The following is a 21,767-nucleotide window of genomic DNA, read 5'->3' on the forward strand; positions in this document are numbered from 1 at the left end:
GGGGGATAAGAAGACTTCGGCTAGATGGACGTCCAGACGAGCGGCAGGGAGGAAAACACTGAATGTCAACAAGAATGGGTGTTACAAGTGCGGTAGGCAGTCCCACGCAGCCCATGATAAACGATGTCCCGCGTTCCGCGCCAAATTTATGTTCTGTGGGATAGTAGGACACTATCAGAAGGTATGTTGGCGCAAGCAGGGGAGTTCTTCGGTCAAATATGTTACGCAGGAACCAGATGAAGGTACTGATAAACTGGAAGAAGACAATGTGTTGTGTATCGAAGAACAAATACTAGGAATAGACTACAACCGCTCCAAGAAACCGCAGTGTGACATGGCCATTGGTGGAGTGGGAATACAGATGGTGGCAGATTCGGGATCCCCGAATACCATAGTACAACGGAAAGTGTGGAAAGAGAGCTTCGAACAACAGCTAGGACCCCAACTGGAACCTCCGAACATACGACCAGTCACATTTACAGGGGAGCCGATCCCCGTGGTGGGATATTGAGTCCTAAAATTTGAGTTCAAGAACCGCAGCGCGACGTGCAAATTGTATGTGGCTGAGAAGGGCCCTTCGGTCCTGGGTTGGGTCGACCAAGGCAATCTGGGCATAATGTTGAATCCTGGAGGAGACACACAAGTACTTATGACCAGTCCAGAGCGACAACTAAATGTCTCCAACTTAAAGGAGGACTTCCCCTCGGTATTTGGAGGCAAAGTAGGGAAACTGACGAAATTCACCCACAAGATAGAGATCAAAGTGGAAGCCAAGCCGGGCCACAAGGTGAGAAACATCCCCTTAGCAAATAGGGAGGTGGTACAAGCAGAATTACAGAGGCTGGAAGACAACGGGATCATTGAGCCAATAAACAGTGCGGAATGGCTATCTCCACTGGCGGTAGTGAGGAAACCGAATGGCAAGGTTCGTCTATGTGTGGACCTGAAAGAGTTGAATAAGAACATTGTGGTGGGAAAATTCCCACTATCCAGAATTGACGTAATGTTGGCCAAAACAAAAGGAGTGAAAAAGTTCTTCACCATCGATCTCACTGCAGCATATCACCAAATAGCCCTACATCACACGTGCCGCAAGCTGACATCATTCATAACCCCATTCAGGTGCTATCAGTTTCAGAGGATGCCATTCGGCCTGGCATCGGCAGCGGCCGTGTTTCGGAAACTGATGTACAAGGCTGAGCGGAGGCTTCGGGTGGGGATGTGGAACTGATGTACAGTGTTTCGGAAACTGATGTACAACTGATGTACTGATGTACAACAGATGTACAAGATGTACAGTTTCCGAATACTGAAGGGTACAGTACTTTCAGGATGATATTCTGATAATGGGCAAAGACGATGCGGACCATGATACAAAACTGCTCCAGGTGTTACATGTCTTGGAAAGGAATGGCCTAACTGCTGAATGGGAGAAGTGTCATTTTGGGATGGCGTCAGTCACATACTTGGGTCATAAGATCAGTGATCAAGGGATCACGCCCAAGAAAGCCAACGCCAAAGCCATAAGGAACGCACCTCCACCAAGGAGCAAGGAAGAAGTGCGCTCCTTCCTAGGGATGGGTGAGTATTACAGCAAATTTGTGCCGCACTTCGCAACAAAGACCTACCAATTGCGCCAACTCCTTAGAGACAAAACATCGTTCGAATGGACAGACGAAATGCAAAGGGAGTTCCAGAGGATTAAGGAGGATATTTGTACAGCAGTGCTGCTGCAAGGGTTTGACCAACAAGCGAGATCCATACTAACCACAGATGCTAGTGAGAAAGGACTAGGAGCAGTCCTAATGCAAGAAACGAGAGAAGGAAAAGTGGTCACCATCAGCTTCGCGTCCCGGGCCCAGTCGCCCAAGGAACATAAGTTCAGTGTTGTGGAGAAAGAGATCTTGGCGACAGTCTGGGCCATGGAGAAGTTTTGACAATTCATTTGGGGTACGAGGTTCAAACTCAGGACGGATCACAAGCCATTGATTAAAGTACTCACCTCGAGCGGACATGCCAATGCAACACCCAGAATAGGGAAAATGACTTTAAAACTGTTGGATTACAGGTATGATGTGGAATACATCCCAGGAACACAAAATAAGGTAGCGGACTACTTAAGCAGGGCTTCAGCCATGGAGGAAGCACCGTCTCTCACAGAGGAAGAGGACATCAGTGTGGCTTTCCTAGAAGACCATTAGAAAGTAGTAAGTGGGCAGCAATGGAAAGAAGCCTATGAGAAAGATGCCAACCTTGTGAGAGTGAAGAAGTTTGTGCTGCAGGGATGGCCGGAAAAAAGACACTTAAAGACAGAGCACAGAAAGTTCTTTGAAGTACGCGAGGAACTGTCAGTTGGAGACGAGTTGTTAAGAGGAGGCAAGGTAGTTCCTCCAGGGTCCCTAGTTCCGCAACTACTAGCCATCTTACACGAGGGTCACCTGGGCATCATAAAAACCAAACTCCGAACAAAATAAACCTGCTGGTGGCAGGCGATGGATACTCAGATAGAACGGCATGTCCGAGAATGTATGCAGAACCAAAATGTGGATAAATCCCAAAGTTTGTTGCTGCCCTCCCTGGGTAAGTTTGACAATCCCAACAACCCTTGGGAAGAGTTGCCCATAGACATTCTGGGCCCGGTGTTGGATGCCCCAGGAATTCCTAAATATGTAGTAGTGCTAGTGGACAGGTACTCCAAATGGCCGGAGATTGACATATAAGAAGTAGTGGACACGGATAAAGTTTTGTAGTTCCTCACAGCAACGTTTTTAAGGGAAGGAATTCCTCGATCTATATTAAGTGACAACAGGCCCCAATTTAAATCAGAAAAATGGAACACGTATATGATTCGGAATGGGAATAAGATCAAGCACACGTCGGTGTATCATCCGGCTGGAAATAGCTTAGCTGAACGGTTCAATAGAATCATTATGGGATCTGTGCAAGCGGCGATAGGGGCCGGAAAGAACTGGGAGAAGGAACTGAAAAGCACATTGTGGGCTTACAGAATCACTCCTACCAGCACAGGGTACAGTCCCTTCAAAATTTTGAGAGGTAGGGAGCCTTTCACCAAGGATAACTTGGCCTGGAAGGAATGAACGATCACAAGCTAGTGGTCCCCTGCAGTGGTCCATCACAACCTGGAAAAAGCACAGAAGGTGTATATGGAGCATTTCAATAAAAAGCGTAATGCCAAAGAAACAACGTTGGAAAAAGGGGAGTGGGTTCGAGTTACACTGGCCCAGATGAGAAGAAAAGGTGATAGCTTGGCAGTTTGGGCTTGACTGTTCCCATGAGGCACAGGGTCAGACTGATTTGCATACGGCCATGTCTGAACTGGGGTGGCAGAGTGGGCTAAAGAACGGTGATGGATTAAACCCAGATCAGTGCACTGGGGGTGAGTGCTTTTATTGTCAACGCTCTGTCCATCATTTCCTTTGGTTTTTCTTTGTTCGCCATAAGTTGGCAGGGTATGCTCAGACGTGAGTCCCTTGCTCACTTTGCCACTGGATTCAAGCAAGCCGGGCTGAAGAAGGCTGAAATGACAGAAACCGGTCCTCGGTAGCTTGTTTCCGGTCCAGGGAAGGCATGGCTTGGCAGTTCGGGCTGGACTGTTCCCATGAAGCACAGGGTTAGACTGATTTGCATATCGCCATGTCTGAACTGGGGTGGCAGAGTGGGCTAAAGAATGGTGATGGATTAAACCCATATCAGTTGACTGGGGGTGAGTGCTTGTATTGTCAACGCTCTGTCCATCATTTCCTTTGGTTTTTCTTTGTGCGCCATAAGTTGGCAGGGTATGCTCAGACGTGAGTACCTTGCTCACTTTGCCACTGGATTCAAGCAAGCCGGGCTGAAGAAGGCTGAAATGCCAGAAACCGGTCCTCGGTAGCTTGTTTCCGGTCCAGGGAAGGCATGGCTTGGCAGTTCGGGCTGGACTGTTCCCATGAGGCACAGGGTCAGACTGATTTGCATATGGCCATGTCTGAACTGGGGTGGCAGAGTGGGCTAAAGAACGGTGATGGATTAAACCCAGATCAGTGCACTGGGGGTGAGTGCTTTTATTGTCAACGCTCCGTCCATCATTTCCTTTGGTTTTTCTTTGTTCGCCATGAGTTGGCAGGGTATGCTCAGACGTGAGTCCCTTGCTCACTTTGTCACTGGATTCAAGCAAGCCTGGCTGAAGAAGGCTGAAATGCCAGAAACCGGTCCTCGGTAGCTTGTTTCCGGTCCAGGCAAGGCATGGCTTGGCAGTTCGGGCTGGACTGTTCCCATGAGGCACAGGGTCAGACTGAGTTGCATATGGCCATGTCTGAACTGGGGTGGCAGAGTGTGCTAAAGAACGGCGATGGATTAAACCCAGATCAGTTGACTGGGGGTGAGTGCTTGTATTGTCAACGCTCCGTCCATCATTTCCTTTGGTTTTTCTTTGTTCGCCATAAGTTGGCAGGGTATGCTCAGAAGTGAGTACCTTGCTCACTTTGCCACTGGATTTAAGCAAGCCGGGCTGAGAAGGCTGAAATGCCAGAAACCGGTCCTCGGTAGATTGTTTCTGGTCCTGGGAAGGCATGGCTTGGCAGTTCCGGCTGGACTGTTCCCATGAGGCACAGGGTCAGACTGATTTGCATATGGCCATGACTGAACTGGGGTGGCAGAGTGGGCTAAAGAACGGTGATGGATTAAACCCAGATCAGTTGACTGGGGGTGAGTGCTTGTGTTGTCAACGCTCCGTCCATCATTTCCTTTGGTTTTCCTTTGTTTGCCATAAGTTGGCAGGGTATGCTCAGAAGTGAGTCCCTTGCTCATTTTGTCACTGGATTAATGCAATCCGGGCTGAAGAAGGCTGGAATGCCAGAAATCGGTCCTCAGTAGCTTGTTTCCGGTCCAAGGAAGGCATGGCTTGGTAGTTCGGGCTGGACTGTTCCCATGAGGCACAGGGTCAGACTGATTTGCATATGGCCATGTCTGAACTCGGGGGGCAGAGTGGGCTAAAGAACGGTGATGGATTAAACCCAGATCAGTTGACTTGGGGTGAGTGTTTGTATTGTCAACGCTCCGGCCATCATTTCCTTTGGTTTTTCTTTGTTCGGCATAAGTTGGCAGCGTATGCTCAGACGTGAGTCCCTTGCTCACTTTGCCACTGGATTCAAGCAAGCCGGGCTGAAGAAGGCTGGAATGCCAGAAACCGGTCCTCGGTAGCGTGTTTCCGGTCCAAGGAAGGCATGGCTTGGCAGTTCGGGCTGGACTGTTCTCATGAGGCACAGGGTCAGACTGATTTGCATATGGCCATGTCTGAACTGGGGTGGCAGAGTGGGCTAAAGAACGGTGATGGATTAAACCCAGATCAGTTGACTGGGGGTGAGTGCTCGTATTGTCAACGCTCCGTCCATTATTTCCTTTGGTTTTTCTTTGTTCCACATAAGTTGGCAGGGTATGCTCAGACGTCAGTCCCTTGCTCACTTTGCCACTGGATTCAAGCAAGCCGGGCTGAAGAAGGCTGGAATGCCAGAAACCGGTCCTCGGTAGCTTGTTTCCGGTCCAAGGAAGGCATGGCTTGGCAGTTCGGGCTGGACTGTTCCCATGAGGCACAGGGTCAGACTGATTTGCATATGGCCATGTCTGAACTGGGGTGGCAGAGTGGGCTAAAGAACGGTGATGGATTAAACCCAGATCAGTTGACTGGGGGTGAGTGCTTGTATTGTCAACGCTCCGTCCATCATTTCCTTTGGTTTTTCTACATTTCTTTAGCACCTTTCTGAAACAAATTACCTTTAGGTGCTGGTCATCCGAGGAAAGAGTAGATGCTTTCCATTGTACTGCACAGTGCCGGCTGGCACAGGTAAGAGTGGTAGGGTGTGGCGGGGGAAAGTCACAGACGACGGGTACGTTAAAATTAAATAAAAGCACTCACCTTGCAGTTGCCGCATCACCGAGTCAGTAAGTGGTTTTCTTTATTTTTTATTTCATTTTAACTAACCTGTCGTCTGTCGACTTGCCCCCCACCACCCCACCTCTCTTACCTGTGTCGGCCACCACTGGTACTTCACCTTTTTCCCTGCTTTGTGCACAGTACAACAGTAAATGCTGTTCTAGCCACAATAAAGTGCTGCATAGCTAAATACTTAAAAGGTCCCAAAGGTGAGATCGATTGCATTTCAAATGCTTGTTATTAATGTCTTCACATAAGGAGCGCGCCTGGACCTTTATCTGTACGCCGGTGGAGGAGTCCACTGATCACAATTATGCTGGTGCACAGAATTGCGATTCTCCTATTAACATGACGAGAGAATCTGGATTTCATTAAAGACATGGAGGCTAACATTATGCATTAATCCTTTAATGCAGCTCACAAACACAACCGGTACATCACAAAGGTAAGAATAAGAATTAGGTGACATCACAGTATCCATAAAGGCCAGGTGCCAAGGGAGATCAGCCTCTTTTAGAATGCCTCGAGTGACAGGAGAAGTTGAAACACAGGAGTAAAACTTGAACTTGAATAAAGAATTGGAGACCATCTTGAATTCCATGTAGATACATCAATTAGAATTATCTGAAATGGAAAAGGGAGTAAATCAACGAGAAGGACAGAAAGGGTCTTCATAAGAAGCATGAACAAGAACATCAGAGTAAGAAAGCATGAAAAGGATTGTAAACCAGATTAAATAATTGTGAACCAGATTAAATAACAATTCAGATTTACCCTCAGGGAGGGAAGGGAGGGATAATGTTAGCCTCTGTGTCTTTAATGAAATCCAGATTCTCTCCTCATGTTAATAGGAGAATCGCAATTTCATTGCAAGACAGGAGGCTACATTATGCATGTTGGTAGCCTTGAATAACTGCATCAGAAACATGTTCAATTGGTTTACAATAATGATGAGCAAAAGTATAGGCATTAGACCAATCAGCGGACTTAAGGATAGCATCCAACTTACCACCAGACCAGAATGATTTGCTGGCCATAGCACTCCTGAGAGAGTGAGCTTGGAACTTAGACAGGTCAATACCAGCAAGGTTCATAGCAATCTTAACCCACCTAGCGATAGAGCAGGATGAGATGGGTTTAAAGGGACTAACATAAGAAACTAAAAGTTGATTTACACCAGGAGGACGAAGGTTAGACATTCTGGAATCATATTCCTTCATGCAATCAACAGCACATAGTTTTGGATGGGAATCAAAACGAGGGTAAAAGATAGAATCAGACATGGTTTTGGTTCTTCTAAATATTTCAAAGTTAACACCAAACATGTCGTAACATCTATTAGAGATGTCCAGAGCTTTGACATCAGAAACTCTGCGACAAGAAACTAGACATAAAAGAGAGGCAAGCTTAATTGAGAGACATTTCCTGTTAAGGAGAGAATTGTTAGGCCATGAACAAAAAAGATCAAGTAAAAGTTTAACATCCCAAACGGATTGATATCTAGGACGAGGGGGTCTCTTAAGACGAATACTTTCAAGAACTCTACAGATAATAACGTTTTTACCTACCGTTTTACCATTGACGAGAGCATGGCCAGCTGAAATTGCAGATCTGAAACAATTAATACTACAAATGCCTCTGTGTTATGTACAAGACACTTTTCACATCCCTGTACCTTTGCAAAGTTAGAAAAATAATAATCTACTTTCATTGTTCTTTGCATCTTAGTTTACCAACTAAAAGATTAACTTTGTTTTTTGTTTTATGTTGGTAACCCTATTACATGGCTCTAATATTGTTTTATTTCTGCCTGCCTTATTCATAAGAATGTTGCCAATGTTTTGGCAAAACCTCAATTACCAGCACAGCAGGATTGCAGTATGCCATTACATAAATCCGATGTGCTTGAGGTGACTAATTGCTTTCCTGCCCCTCTTCCACACAGGCTGGCTTTAACAGTGGAGGCTCATCCCACTACTTCAGTATCCCAGGATCAAGGACAGCAGACATTTTAAACATTGCATCTACAAGTAATGTCAACACCCCGGGAGCATGGGCGTTCCGAGTGGACAACTTCCAGATTGCGGGCGGATGTGTGTATAATGGTGAGATAGCATCTATCAGCCGGTTGAAGTGTTCTTATCTTACATATCACATAGCACATGGCAAAGGGTTGCAGACTTGTAACTTTATTAAGATGAGGGAAGGTAATCAATCAATCAATCAAGCAATCAGTGCATTTATAGAGCGCACTACTCACCTGCGAGGGTTTCAAGGTGCTGGGGGTGGGGGGGGGAGGGTGCTGGTACTGCTCGAACAGCCAGGTCTTGAGGTGTCCCCTGAAGGTGAGAAGGTCTTGGGTCAGTCGGAGGTGGGTGGGGAGGGAGTTTCAGGTCTTGGCAGCGAGGTAGGAGAAAGAAATGCCGCCTGTTGTTGTTCTTCTGGTGCGTGGTACGGTGGCGAGGGCGAGGCTGGCTGAGTGGAGTTGGCGAGTCGGGTGTAGAACGAGAGGCGTTTGTTGAGGTATTCGGGTCCGGCGTTGTGGAGCGCTTTGTGTGCGTGGGTGAGGAGCTTGAACATGATCCTCTTGTTGACGGGGAGCCAGTGCAGGTCTCTCAGGTGGGTGGTGATGTGGCTGTGGTGGGGGATGTCCAGGATGAGGCATGCAGAGGCATTCTGTATGCGTTGTAGTCTATTCTGCAGCTTGGTCGTTGTCCCTGCATAGAGTGCGTTGCCATAGTCGAGCCGGCATGTGACGAGGGCTTGGGTGACAGTCCTTCTTGTTTCCATGGGGATCCATCTGAAGACCTTTCGTAGCATGAGGCGGGTGTTGAAGCAGGAGGAGGAGATGGCGTTGACTTGCTTGGTCATAGTGAGCGATGAGTCCAGGATGAACCCAAGGTTGCATGCGTGGTTGGTGGGAGTCGGTGCTGTGCCCAGGGCAGCGGGCCACCAGGAGTCGTTCCAGGTGGAGGGGGATGGTCCAAGGATGAGGACCTCCGTCTTGTCTGTGTTCAGTTTCAGGCAGCTGATCTTCATCCATTCGGCGGCGGCCCTCATTCCTTCTTGTAAGTTGGATTTGGCGGTGACTGGGTCTTTAGTCAGGGAGAGGATCAGCTGGGTGTCGTCGGCGTAGGAGATGATGTTGAGGTTGTGTGCGCGTGCGATGTTGGTGAGGGGGCTCATGTAGATGTTGAAGAGCGTCGGGCTGAGTGATGAGCCTTGGCGTACGCCGCAGATGATCTTGGTGGCCTCTGAGTGGAACAGGGGTAGGCGGACTCTCTTGGTTCTGTCGGTGAGGAAGGAGGAGATCCACTCCAGGGCCTTTCCCTGGATCCCTGTGTTGTGGAGACGTGTTTTTAGGGTGCGGTGGCAGACCGTTTCGAAGGCAGCTGAGAGGTCTAGGAGGATGAGGGCTGCGGTTTCTCTGTTGTGGAGGAAGGTTCTGATGTCGTCGGTGGGGGCGATGAGGGCGGTCTCGGTGCTGTGGTTGCTGCGGAAGCCAGACTGGGACAGGTCGAGGGAGCCGTTGGTTTCAAGGAAGTTGGTCAGTTGCATGTTGACTGCTTTCTCGGTGACCTTCGCCGGGAAGGGTAGCAGGGAGATATGCCAAAAATTCTTGAGGTCCTTGGGGTCTGCTGTTGGCTTCTTAAGGAGGGCATTGATTTCAACGTGTTTCCAGCTCTCAGGGAAGGTGGCAGATTCGAAGGAGCTGTTGATGATGTCTCGGAGGTGGGGTGTGATGATGGTGTCTGCTTTGTTGAAGATGTGGTGAGGGCTGGGGTTGGATGGAGAGCCGAAGTGGATGGTGTTCATGATCTGGGTGACGTCTTCGGTGTTGACGGGGTCCAGCGACTGAGGAGGGCGGTGGGGAGTGCGTTGGTTCTACGGCAGGTGGAGGCATCTGGTTTGCGAAGCTATAGTGTATGTCAGCGATCTTGCAGTGGAAGAAGGCTGCAAGGGAGTCACAGAGGTCCTGTGAGGGGGGGGATGTCGTTGGAGTTGGAGCTTGGGTTGGAGAGTTCCTTCACGATGCTGAAGGACTCCTTGCTGTTGTGTGCGTTATTGTCTATGCGCTCTCTGAAGGCCGTTCTCTTGGCGTTGCGGATGAGCTGGTGGTGTCTGCATATGGCGGTCTCAAGGGCCTCGAGGTTTTCCGCAGTCCGTTCTTGGCGCCAGGCTTTCTCTAGAGTTCGGCGTGATTTTTTGGAGTCCTTGAGGTCTGTAGTGAACCAGGTGGTTCTCCTGCTGTTGTGCTTGTTCGGAGGGTTCTTGATAGGGGCGAGGGTGTTGGCGCAGTTGCTGATCCACTGTGTGAGGTTTCGGGCGGCGGTGTTGGTGTCCGAGGCGTTGGCCGGGGGGCCCTGGGCGCTGGTCAGTGGTGACTTTGCTCCAGCATCTTCGGGGGATCTGCGGCTGTTGGATGTGTGCGGTGAGTTTCTTGTAGGAGAAGTGGATGCATCGGTGGTCGGTCCAGTGGAGAGTGGTGGTGTGGCTGACCGTGACGTTGGTGCTGGCGGAGAAGATGGGGTCCAGTGTGTGGCCTGCGTGGTGGGTCGGGTGTTCACTAGTTGCTTCAGTCCGAAGTTGGAGAGGTTGTCGAGCAGGGTGGTGGGGTTGTTGTCGTTGTTGTTTTCCAGGTGGAAGTTCAGGTCCCCCAGGAGGATGTAGTCTGTGGTGGCGAGGGCGTGCATGCTGACGAAGTCGGCGATGGATTCGCTGAATTGTGAGCGTGGACCTGGTGTAGATGAGTGTTCCTCTGAGGGTGGTCTTGGGGTCGGTGTGGATCTGGAAGTGTAGGTGCTCGGCGGTGCTGAGAGTTTCTTTGGTGCTGGATGTGACTCTGAGGGTGTTCCTGTGGACGATGGCAATTCCTCCTCCGGGCTTGTTGGTACGGTCCCTTCGGATGATTTTGTAGCCGTCCGGGATGGCAATGGCGATGGCAGGGGCTGAGGAGGCGTTCATCCAGGTTTTCGTCAAGAACGCGACGTCCGGGGCTGTTGAGTCGAGGAGGTCCCAGAGTTCGATGGCGTGCTTGTGTAGAGAGCGGGTGTTGCGTAGGATGCACTTGAGGTCGTTGATGTTTCCTTGGCTGGTGTGGGAGGCGGTGGTTCGGGTCCTGGTGTAGCAGCAGTTTCGGCAGGAGAATGGTCCGTGCGTGCGCTTTGGTGTGGCTTGGTAGCAGGCAGTCGAGCGGCCGAGGTTGAGCACGAGGAGGGTGGCGGAGTCGAAGGTCCATCGTGCGTGGTGGGCCTGTCGGGGGCCAGGGGTTCTGGCGCTGGGTGCTGTCCAGGCATGGACGTGCGCAGACGGGCTTGCCTATGGCGCGTCAGCGGGCGTCCGATGGGAGCCAATGGGAGGGAGGGTGTGGGGCTGCAGGGGACGCAGCGGCAGGAAAGAGCGGGAAGCGGGCGGCGGGCAGAGGATGAAAGGAAGGCGAAAAAAAGCAAAAAAGACAAGGAGGAAACTTTATTCACTCAGGGGGGGTGGGAGGCAGAGGGGAGCAGAGGCAGCACAACGGGGGATCACGAATAACGGCAAGAAAAGCGAGGTAGACAGGGACACAACACAATCAGATGGACAGAAAAACAAGCACAGATGAGCAGAGAGAATACAATCGGTTGGACAGAGCTAGCACAAATGAGCAAAAAGAGAGAAAGCAGACAGAAACAGGCAGAACAATACTTACAATACTTATAGCCCACCACTGGGCCACCAGGGATGAGGCTCAGGCGGGAGCCTGCGGGTAGAGGAGGGCCTCAAACTTCCAACAGTAGCAGCAGTAGCGAGGGGCAGGGGCACGGCAACAGCAGGGTGTGCTGATGTGGCGAGGGTGCTGCCTGGCCTGAAACAGCGTCAAGGTAGCGGTGTTATGACGCCACCCACTGACAGGACCAAATTGCAAATCGCTTGAAAAACTGCTCTTTTAAGTAAATGTGGAGCATTCCGGCTGGCAAATTTCTATTTTATCTAAGTAGGTTAGCCTCAGTTCCTTCCTCTGAAGATGGTGGACCCAGGTAGTGACAGTAAAAGGCTGGTCATAGATTTTGCAAGATTAGTTCCACTGTATGAATGTAGATACAAGCTGTATATTAACCCAGATTGTAGCCTCAAAGCTGTGCTATGTTGTACCGTGAATGGTGACAGAAACAATGGCTGAAATAGAATATATTCAAGATGCTCCTAAAAAGAAGCACTTATAAGGTGCATAATACAGGGATGGACAGAGTTTGTGTGGCACTTGGAGGAAGAATGGAGTTTAGGTGGTGGAGGCAGGCTTTTTCATTGGTGTTTGATATCTGTGGATGTCTCGTGTAGTGAAAGAAGATGGCATTTAATTGGAGGGGGTGCATGACAGCAGGGTAAACAACAGAAGGAAAAAATTATATGACATGATGAAACTCCCCTAAATCCTGTTCTTTCGGTCTTCTAACTTCCACTTACCACCTCCTGGAAAACTTTGCATGTAAATCCGTATTTGTAAAATGCGCACTACTCACCCTTACAAGTCTCAAGTCGCTGGGGGCTCTGCATGCATTGATGCGGTTGGCCACGCCTCATGCACACATTTTCATCTGCACATTTATTACTGTGCACGGACGCAAATTTCCTACTTTGGCCTATTCTCCAAACGTTCTAGGAGTATGCCTGGAGAGATACGCCACTTTCATCTTTTGAGTCATACCCCTCAGAAAGTCACGTGACTTCTTTTTGTTTTCTAAGTATAGTCCTTTCCCCAGTCTGTACGGGTATTTCCCAAGCGTAGAACTGGGCAAGTGTACATGTTTTCTTTTCTGAACTATTCGGCGGAGAACCCTGTTTGCCCCGTGGAGAACCACCTTCACCTGCAACCCAATGAAGTTTGAAATGTGCTCTTCTCTTATCACTCTTGAAAAAGTTTTACTCCCTCCCTTGAGGTTCAGGGTTTTAAAAAAAGTCAAACACGAGTTTTGAATGGCTTCACATGACGTTGTGGGCTGTCACAAATTTTCAAGGCAAACAACTCCTTAACAGCCCACTCACTGTTCACTGTGTAATATTTATTTGTGTATAATACCATGTCAATGAAAGGTAGTAAATATACAGGAGTACATGACTGGTTAACACTCAGACCACCTTTTGTCAATGTATGTCAATAATGGTAATTTCAGCCATTTTTCATTGCAAAACCACTTTAATGATAAAAAAATTCCTTCTGTGAATCTGGTGCTATCCTTAATGTATGCATATACAGTTACTACAGGTATAAGGTTACATAGAGGATTCTTTGCAGTATGCACAGTGTACCATAATCAGTTCAATATCTGGAAAAGGCTTTGTGCAAACACAGGGGCTTATTAACAAGCCCCGTGCGTCGCCAGTGCGTCACATTTAATATGAGAAAAATTGATTTACCAGCGGTGCAAGGGGCTTGTAAATAAGCCCCACAGTCTTCTGGTGAAAGTGTGACTTGTGTTAGTGAGAAGGTAATACAAAGGCCAAGTTCGCAGAAGAGCAGCTCGGAGACTACACAACATCATGTCAATTCAACTGAAATATCAGACAGGACACAGAGACTTTATTTATTGCTAATATGTCTCATTCTCATTCTATTCCAGGGGCTTTCCTGAAAGCAGGCACAACCTTTTGGAACACCACCTTTTGCCAGTTCAAATGCCAGTGTCTAAACACCAGCATAATCACTTGTCAGAAGCAACCCTGCGTGTCCTATGAAACCTGCAAGCCCGTAGCAAATTACTACAGCTGCCAGGCCACGGGCAAGAAGACCTGCCTGGCCTCCGGGGATCCTCACTTCACCTCGTTTGATGGGCGCTACTTCAATTTCCAGGGCACGTGCACCTACCTTCTCTCTCACTTGTGCCGCAACAACTCCAACCTCACCTACTTCCGCGTCGAGGCCAAGAACGAGAACCGTGGAAATGCAGCAGTGGCGTGGGTCAGGCTTGTGCGCGTGATGACATATGGCCATGAAATCGTCATGAGCAAAGGACTGAGTGGGCAAGTCTATGTAAGTCAAATCGTAGTTAACATGGGAGCTACTGATACGTGTAATATAATCCTCTGAACCTTTGCACCACTTTCCAATTCAACTTTTGTCTGAAAAGTTTGCTATTTTGTACCTTCCCATGATGCTGTATGGTCCATTCTGCAACTCAATCGCCAGCTAACACCACATACTTACTTCTCCAAATACAACAATGTATCCTTTTAAGCAGGGTACAAGTCCTAAAAAAAGAAGTGGGTGACTAACCAAGTTATGCAGTATGCAAGTACATTGTAGTGCAACATCAACGTGTGGCATCACAGGAAGGGACAATACAGGAAGTGGCATCACAAGAAGTGACAGAAGACCTTAACACCTCACACGTGTTTCACGGTCTATCATAAGTACATTTGAGCACATTACAAAATTTAACAAATTAGATTTTGTATTGGGGTTGTGCCTAAAAAGGGATACAACCCCAACGCAAAGTGTGAGCCTCTACTATAACATTTATTTTTAAAAACTCAACCACAAAGAAATTGGCAACAAGGAGAAACATGGGAGTACATTTATTAGGCCTAATTGGTTGCTAAATCTGCATTTTAAAATATCTTATGGGTTTAAGGCACCTTCTGCAGTGATGTTTGTGTGACCAGAAAATCCCAATGAACAATAATAATGGTAAAATATCTTTGGAGGGTAATACATTTGCTGGAGAAATCTGTTTTCTGTAGTCCCATGTTTGAATCAAAGTAGCATAGAGGGTTAATATGTCTCCTGCAAAGTACATCATGTAACTTGCAGATAACAGATTTTTATCTTATGCAGCTCGGTAAGTGGATTACTGCTTTCAACACCGAGATTCTTTTGTTACTTGCAGTTCCTAAGATGTAATGCTTCTAATATAGCATAGTGAGCTATTAAGGGCATGTGACTCCTACACCATTATTTATTGACAATGTATAATGTGTTTGTGTGATGTAGAGCACTCTGAGACTGTGCAATGGGATGAGTAGCGCTATAAAACAAATAAAACAAAATAGTGGTATTTAAATTGTTATTTGTGAAAATACTGGGACAGACCAACACAACTGACATTCTTACAGGGAATGAATATCTCTTATAAACAGGCACTGAACAAAGACAAAAGCATTCCTCTTTTGAAGTACCTGTGAAGTAATAACAAGCTATGAGCCTTTGTTTCCCTCCATTACATTTGCGCCTAGGTGTGAGGCTCTTAAAGTTTGCCCTTTGTTTTGTGCCCACTGAAATTTAAATCAGCAAAGACACCTCACCAACCTGGTGTCTTAAAATTGCACCGCAATGAGTTAAGCATATTTCAGTGTGGCCTACTGCTTGCCGGGTGGGCGGCGTCATGAAAATAGCGGGTAGATGCCATCTAACTGTGTGTACCTCGACTTGTGTCCTGCTTTTAGGAAGTGAGAGTCAATCTAGCCTACCTGACTGACTTGTTGCCTCCTCAGCTCTCTTTCACTTGCAGACTGACAGACGTCTTCCCACTCTCATAGTCACACCAGGGGTCGCAGCAGAGCTCGGACTGCCACCTAGGCTTCCCATTCTTCCAGCAGCACACACCTGAACCACAGTCACGTGGCTCATGTCTGAAAGTTATTATTCCTATGTGGCTTTTCCATAGACAACCTGTTGTACTATTGTGTGGGCTTCTGTTGTAGAAGAGAGTCCGCTCTTGTTACTAGTCAGTAACTTATTAAAGATCCTGCTTACAAGATATGTTCCAGTGTATGCCTATTTACTACACAACCCCAACGTGCAAGGGGAATGTTGTGGGAATTGAAATTATTTTTTATATGCAATTGACAGTTTTTCTCTGATGTGTTTGGAAAATTAATTGATCAATGATCTATCCTGCCTATGTTTAATAGTGCAAAGAAGAGTCACTTAACTATCTCATGCTGCCTTCTTTCCTCAAGCTTTTTAAAATTGTTTCTGTTAACTTTCAGCTAAATGGCATTAAAGTTCGTCTTCCATTGACTCTTCTTGGTGGAAACCTAAAGGCTTATCAGACCGGCTTCTCGGTGGCAGTCACCACAGACTTTGGCCTGGTTGTGACCTACGATGGCTTTTCCCTCACAACAGTCACCCTTCTGCCCAACTACGCGAACTCCACCTGTGGCCTTTGTGGGAATTTGAACAGTAATTCTTCGGATGACTTTATGACCCCGAGCGGTACTCAGGCGTCCACTGAGGCGCTCTTTGGCAAGAGCTGGAAGGTGCCGGATAATGATGCTCTTTGTAGAGATGTCAATACCGAGCCCACATGCACCAGCCAAACCCAGACTCTGTACAATGCTAGCACCTCCTGCGGCTTGATGAGGCTCACCACAGGTGCCTTTGCGTCTTGTATTCCAGTTCTGTCTCCAGAGAACTTTGTGTCTGGCTGCATTTATGACCTCTGTGCCACTGGAGGGAATCAGTCCACCCTGTGCAATGCTTTGCAGGCTTACACTGAGCGATGCCAGGCGCTAAACATCACAGTTGGGCAGTGGCGAAGCTCTGGATTTTGTGGTAAGTGATAACCAGATGGGTGAAAATGAGGTACTTTAATTGCAAAAATGTCAACATTTTTAAATATATATCAGTAACAATGGGCTATTTGTGCCATGTTGGATATGAGCTGAGCAGTTAATGGATTATTTGTTTTTTGTTTACCATTTCTGAGCAAAACAAAACATTTTGTATTGAAAATGTGGCACAACCCACTAAAGGAGAATCTACTGAGTGTGATGCATGTGTGTATATGGACAACTGATCGGTTTAGTTAATGGCCATATTGTCAGCCTCTACGTGGCAATGAAATCAGTTCTTTAGTTCATTATTACAGTTCAACTGCATGGGATGGGACTTGCTTATGTTGGCTTAGAGACAAACATCTGTGCTATACTGCATCCGTTTTATTTTACAGGAGCCTCCTGTCCTGCCAACAGTATGTACCAGACCTGTGGCACGGCTTGCCCATCCACCTGCTCCGATTCCACTTCCAATCTGTACTGCACCCTGCCATGCCGAGAAGGATGCTTCTGCAACAGCAGCTACATCTTGAGCGGAGGTGACTGTGTTCCTATCAACATGTGTGGCTGCAGAATGAATGGTCAGTACTACAACCTCGGGGATGTGGCCATTGTGACGGACACCTGCAGCCAGAAATGCACCTGCAGTGATGCGGCCCAGGACATGGTGTGTGAAGATTACGGCTGCAGTTCTCTGCAGGAATGCAGAGTTGTGGATGGTGTAAGAGGCTGCTACCCAGGACCCTATGGGATCTGTACTGCATCAGGGGATCCCCACTACAGCTCATTTGATGGGCGCCTATTTGACTACCAAGGAACTTGTAAGACCACGCTCAGCAGGTATTGTGGAGCTGCCGGAAATCTAACAGACTTTAGTATCAAAGTTGTTAACGAACACCGGACATCCATCAGTGTGTCCTGGACACGATCTGTGGAAATCAGAGTCTATAGTGAGCTGATATCGATAGTTGCCGGTCAGAACACTAAAGTGCAGGTGAGGAGCTAACTCATACACTCTGTACACAGCCATGTGTTTTTCTCTTTACCAGAGGTTATTCGTAATACATTTTCGGACTGGAATATAATTGAAGATGTAATTTATATATGTTTTACAATGTATTAAGCACTCATTAAGGCAAGTAACTCCAAATGGGAGCTTTATTGTGTTCCCAATAACCTCCGCACTGTGCCCACTTCAAATGACATGCAACCCTTACATTTGCTCTTGCAATGAATTAGCCAACATGCGTTGTTATGTTGTGGTCGATGTTGGCCACAGTTTTTATTTGCATGACATAACGTTAGCTCCTGTAACACAAAGCCCTGGTCATAACTTTATGACCCTGCCTATAAATCATCACCATGGACTGTCATACGTTAGTATCATAAATAATTTTCTCATCTTACAGGTCATAAATCATCTGCTACAGTTTGGTGTCCCACCCCATTACTGGGGTCATAAATCACCTGCCGGTTTTGGGGGTCATAAAGTGTTCCGTTGGTTTTCATGCATATGGGGGGTAGCCTCTCCCCAAAGTAAGGCCCAAACTCGCTACCTTGTTTGTCCCTTTTGTGCCCTGCCAATCAGCGGGTTTGGGCTGGGATTGCCGTTTCCGTTTGCTATCCTTTTTTCCGAACTACTCACCCAGCTGTAAGCCATCCCCAAGTCAGTGGACCTCCTCCTACACACCATCCTTTAGGTGCACTCCATAACCAACAACTGTACCCTCTTATTTGCCACGTCGCAAGGTAGGCTTACTTCTCCCAGCGGCTCCCCCTGTTTCTTATAATTAAAACAAAAAATTATGTGCAACCGGCCAGCACCATTGCTCCCCATAGGTTGGCTGAACAAACATGCATCACTTCTTCTAACAGGTGGACTCCGTCTTGTGCATAAAGCTCGGGGCGCCCAGGGTTGATGAGGCTGTGCCTTATTCTTTCCAGGCCATTGATCTGACAAAATCTGCTCCCCACGATGTTTAGTTTTCTCCTCCAGTTTACGACTGCCTTATGTGACCATGCTCCTCCCCAAAACAACCTGGTTACCAATTTGGACCATATGATGCTGGTGTTACTGTCTCAGTCTGGTAAGCCTGGAAGGTGCAGAGGAGATCTTTCCTCCCTAACTGCGCGAGGTCATTCCCCTCGATGGATTATCAAGATGTCGGGATGCCATGCGGTCGCCCCCTCCATTTCATTCCTGGGTGGCCTCACCACTGGACGCATGTGTCGACTGGTCTACCCCTCTGCTTGTGCCGCCTCATAGCCACCAGATATGCATTTGGGAGACATTTGAGTGGCCTAACACCCATACCAGCCTAGGACACCTACCTGCTGAGGCAAAAATCACATTGTCAGCAGGCATATTGATCACATGCCCTTCTTTTCTTTTTTATAATAACGGGGGCCTCACGTATATCTTGTGGGTGTTAGACCACCACCTACCCATGGCCTTGATCCCGGCCTCTGACATCCCCAGTTGAGCAGCCAATGTTGCTTCCCCAATCCAAAAGGAATGTGTTCTGAAGGCGGCCATCTGGAGCCTTGCCTGGTGCAAGACCAGTGTGAATCGAAATTTGCTTCGAAGGTTCCCATCCCTATGCCTGAATAGGGATGGGAACCCCTGCGGGGTGAATCATCATGTAGACCAAGAGGCGGTATACTGCACATTTCCTTGGGTCGCTGATGCAATCCAGCCCCACCAGCACCCCTCTGCACACCTGAATTGTTGGCTGCCTGGAGGCATCTTACCGCTGGGGCACTCCTTGCAGGGGCCACAATTTTGCTGACCCTAAATGCCCCAAAGAATGCTGTCACAAAGGCCGCCCTGAATTTGTCTCTTGCCACTCCCCCCAGTGTATCCATGAGCGGGGTAAATTTCTTAAAGTCTATGGGACGACGGGTGTCTTGTTTCTCTCCCTCTGTGTGTTTTCATCCCTTCATTGCTGCCCTCATGTAATGGGTGGCATTGGGGTCTCACCCTGTAATTATCTTTGAAAAGTGTGCTATGGCAGACAGGTGAGTCTGCGCTCAAGATTTGGACTTTTACCCCATGAATGCCCTGTGTTGGACTTGGCCCTTCTGGCAGGTCCGCCCCTGAACTTTTTGCTTTTTGATTGTGATCTAGTGGTAGTGATTTTTGGCTTCTGCGCACTTTTGCTGTGTTCCAGTGGAAAGTGCGTGCGCACTCTGAGTGTGTGTGGTGACATTGGCCTGCCCTCCCATAGGAATGCATGGGGAATGTATGTGTCCCTGGTAGTTCCTGATGCGTGGGGAGTGCAGGTGCGAGTTTGGTATGTGCAGACTCATGTGATAGAATGCTGCGCAATGATGTATGCGGCGTGATTGTGTCTAGTGTGGAAGTGCCACTTTTAGAAGTTGGCATGTTTGTGTAATTTGTGTCTGCCTAGTGAATGGAAAGCATGGCTGAGGAAAACAAAGTGCTCCGAAACCAGCTGCAAATGGTTTTTCCCCCATCCTGCACTGTGACCTCTTACAGGTTGTTCACTTGCTGATCTTACTGGAGAGGAGGGGCCTGCTGCTGCTGGGCACCAGAAGGACCGCCACTGGGGATTGCCTCCCTGCCTAGGAGGACCCTGTGAGCTGGCTCTGGGCCCAGCCTTGCCCCCCCACATCCTGAAGGACTTTGCCTGGACCTGGTGACTTTGTTTGCCAAGCGCCTTGGAGGCGCTTTATTTCTGCGTCCTAAGGGCACCTTGTTTTCCCCTTCGTGAAGCCCTGTACCTCTGACCCCACGAGAGGTGGAGCGAATGGGGCCTTCGCAGCACGGAGCTGCATTTCCTCATGAGGGATTCCCCCACTTTGTGCTATAATCGGCGCGGGAGCCTACCCCATAATTTTGCCGGTTTTGTTCCCCTGGCGGGTGCCCACCCCACCAGGGACCTTGTGCCCGTATTTTTATTAATCTCTACCGGGTGCCCACCCCGGTTTATTCATCCCGCACCAGGTGGCTGCCCGGATTATAGCAGTGTTTGCGGTCTACGAAGGTCCCCGCCGCCCGACGCACGAAGTGGAAGTCAGGCAGGCCGGGGGCGGGACCGAGAGACAACAGGAAGCAGTCGGGAGCCCACCCCGCGCTCCTGCCCAGAAGGGAGAGCTCCAGAGGTGCGGCCGCAAGCACCAAGAGAGAGCCAGCGTCGTCGTCCCCTCCCTGGGCTCCCAGGAGCAAGGGAGAGCCCCGGGGAGAGAGAGGTCCGCGAGGAGAGCGAGGCCCCGGAGAGGAGGAGCCCCGCCCACCGCAACAGGGAGAGTCCGGTAGCTGCAGCAAGAGAGCCCCGCAGACCGGAGCAGAGCAAGAGGAACCCTGCAAGCCGGTGAGTGGGGCCCGGTGCTGTTTGGGGCAGAAGCGGGTGCCGGGGCACATAGCCGGTGCCCGCCCCCTCAGTGTGCCCCTCTGTGTGGGCGTTTGTTCTGTAGAGCCTGTGGAGGCTCTGCTGACATTGGGGCACTTTCTTTTTAAGAGTCCCACTACGGGACACCCCGGGGGCATTATTTTTCCGACTCCCATGAGGGACTCCAACGTGGGGGCATTAATTTCTGCAGAGTCCCCCAGAGCGAGACCCCAATGCTATTGGGCAGCATCTCTCTTTCCGAGCCCCGGCTCCAACGTGTTGGGGCACAGTTTACCTCGAGTCCCCGGAGAGGGACTCCACCGATTTGGGGGGCATTTGGGGTGGCAGAGCGGCCTCGGCAGGCAGCGGTCCGCTCCCCCCACACTGGGCACCAGTCCTTAGAGACAACAAGGCTCCAGCCTCACAGGGGCATTTTGTTTCTTTAGAGACCAGAGAGGCTCAGGGAAATAGCTTTGTGTTTGAGCCCTGGGAGGCTCCGAGCGGCACATTTATTTAGCGAGCCCTGAGAGGCTCTTGAGTGCCACAAGTGTTCTCGAGTCCCCCGAGAGGGACTCCAACGTCCGGTGGCATTCTTCTGTCGTGGTAGAGCGGCCCAGGAAAGCACCGGGCCGCTCCCACTTGCCCACAGTTTGTTGCAGAGCCCACGAAGCTCCCACGGGGCACCGTTGTTTTTGGGCACCGAGCCTGCAATGCTCACATGTGGTTTTTGCCCCATTGTTGTTCAGAGCCCTACCTAGAGCCAGGAGGCATGCTGGTGCTTTGCTCAATCCCTGCTACAGCTGCCCAGCACTTAGTGGGCAGCTGCTACTTTTAGGCCTGGCGCATTTCTTCTTTGGCTGCCTGCAGCCTGCCCTGACATTTGAGACACAGGGCGTCCTAGCCCCAGAGAGGTCAGTTGGCCTGAGGGACAGTCACAGGTTGTGGCCTATGTG

At 49.1% G+C, this 21,767-nt stretch overlaps 1 protein-coding gene across 1 annotated transcript in view; it reads left to right on the top strand.

Annotated features, from left to right (window-relative positions):
* Window positions 1–17,468, top strand: part of LOC147659612 (alpha-tectorin-like) — a 50,941-nt gene extending 33,473 nt beyond the window's left edge. Inside the window, exons 4-7 of the mRNA XM_086951602.1 lie at window positions 7,875–8,034; window positions 13,528–13,937; window positions 15,896–16,460; window positions 16,858–17,468. Of these exons, the coding sequence (XP_086807728.1) occupies window positions 7,875–8,034; window positions 13,528–13,937; window positions 15,896–16,460; window positions 16,858–17,468 (1,746 nt within the window). The remainder of the gene's footprint in view (window positions 1–7,874; window positions 8,035–13,527; window positions 13,938–15,895; window positions 16,461–16,857) is intronic.
* Window positions 17,469–21,767: the final 4,299 nt, after the last annotated feature.

Source organism: Lissotriton vulgaris, unplaced genomic scaffold (assembly GCF_964263255.1).
Source record: "Lissotriton vulgaris unplaced genomic scaffold, aLisVul1.2 SCAFFOLD_506, whole genome shotgun sequence".
Classification (NCBI taxonomy): Eukaryota; Metazoa; Chordata; class Amphibia; order Caudata; family Salamandridae; genus Lissotriton; species Lissotriton vulgaris.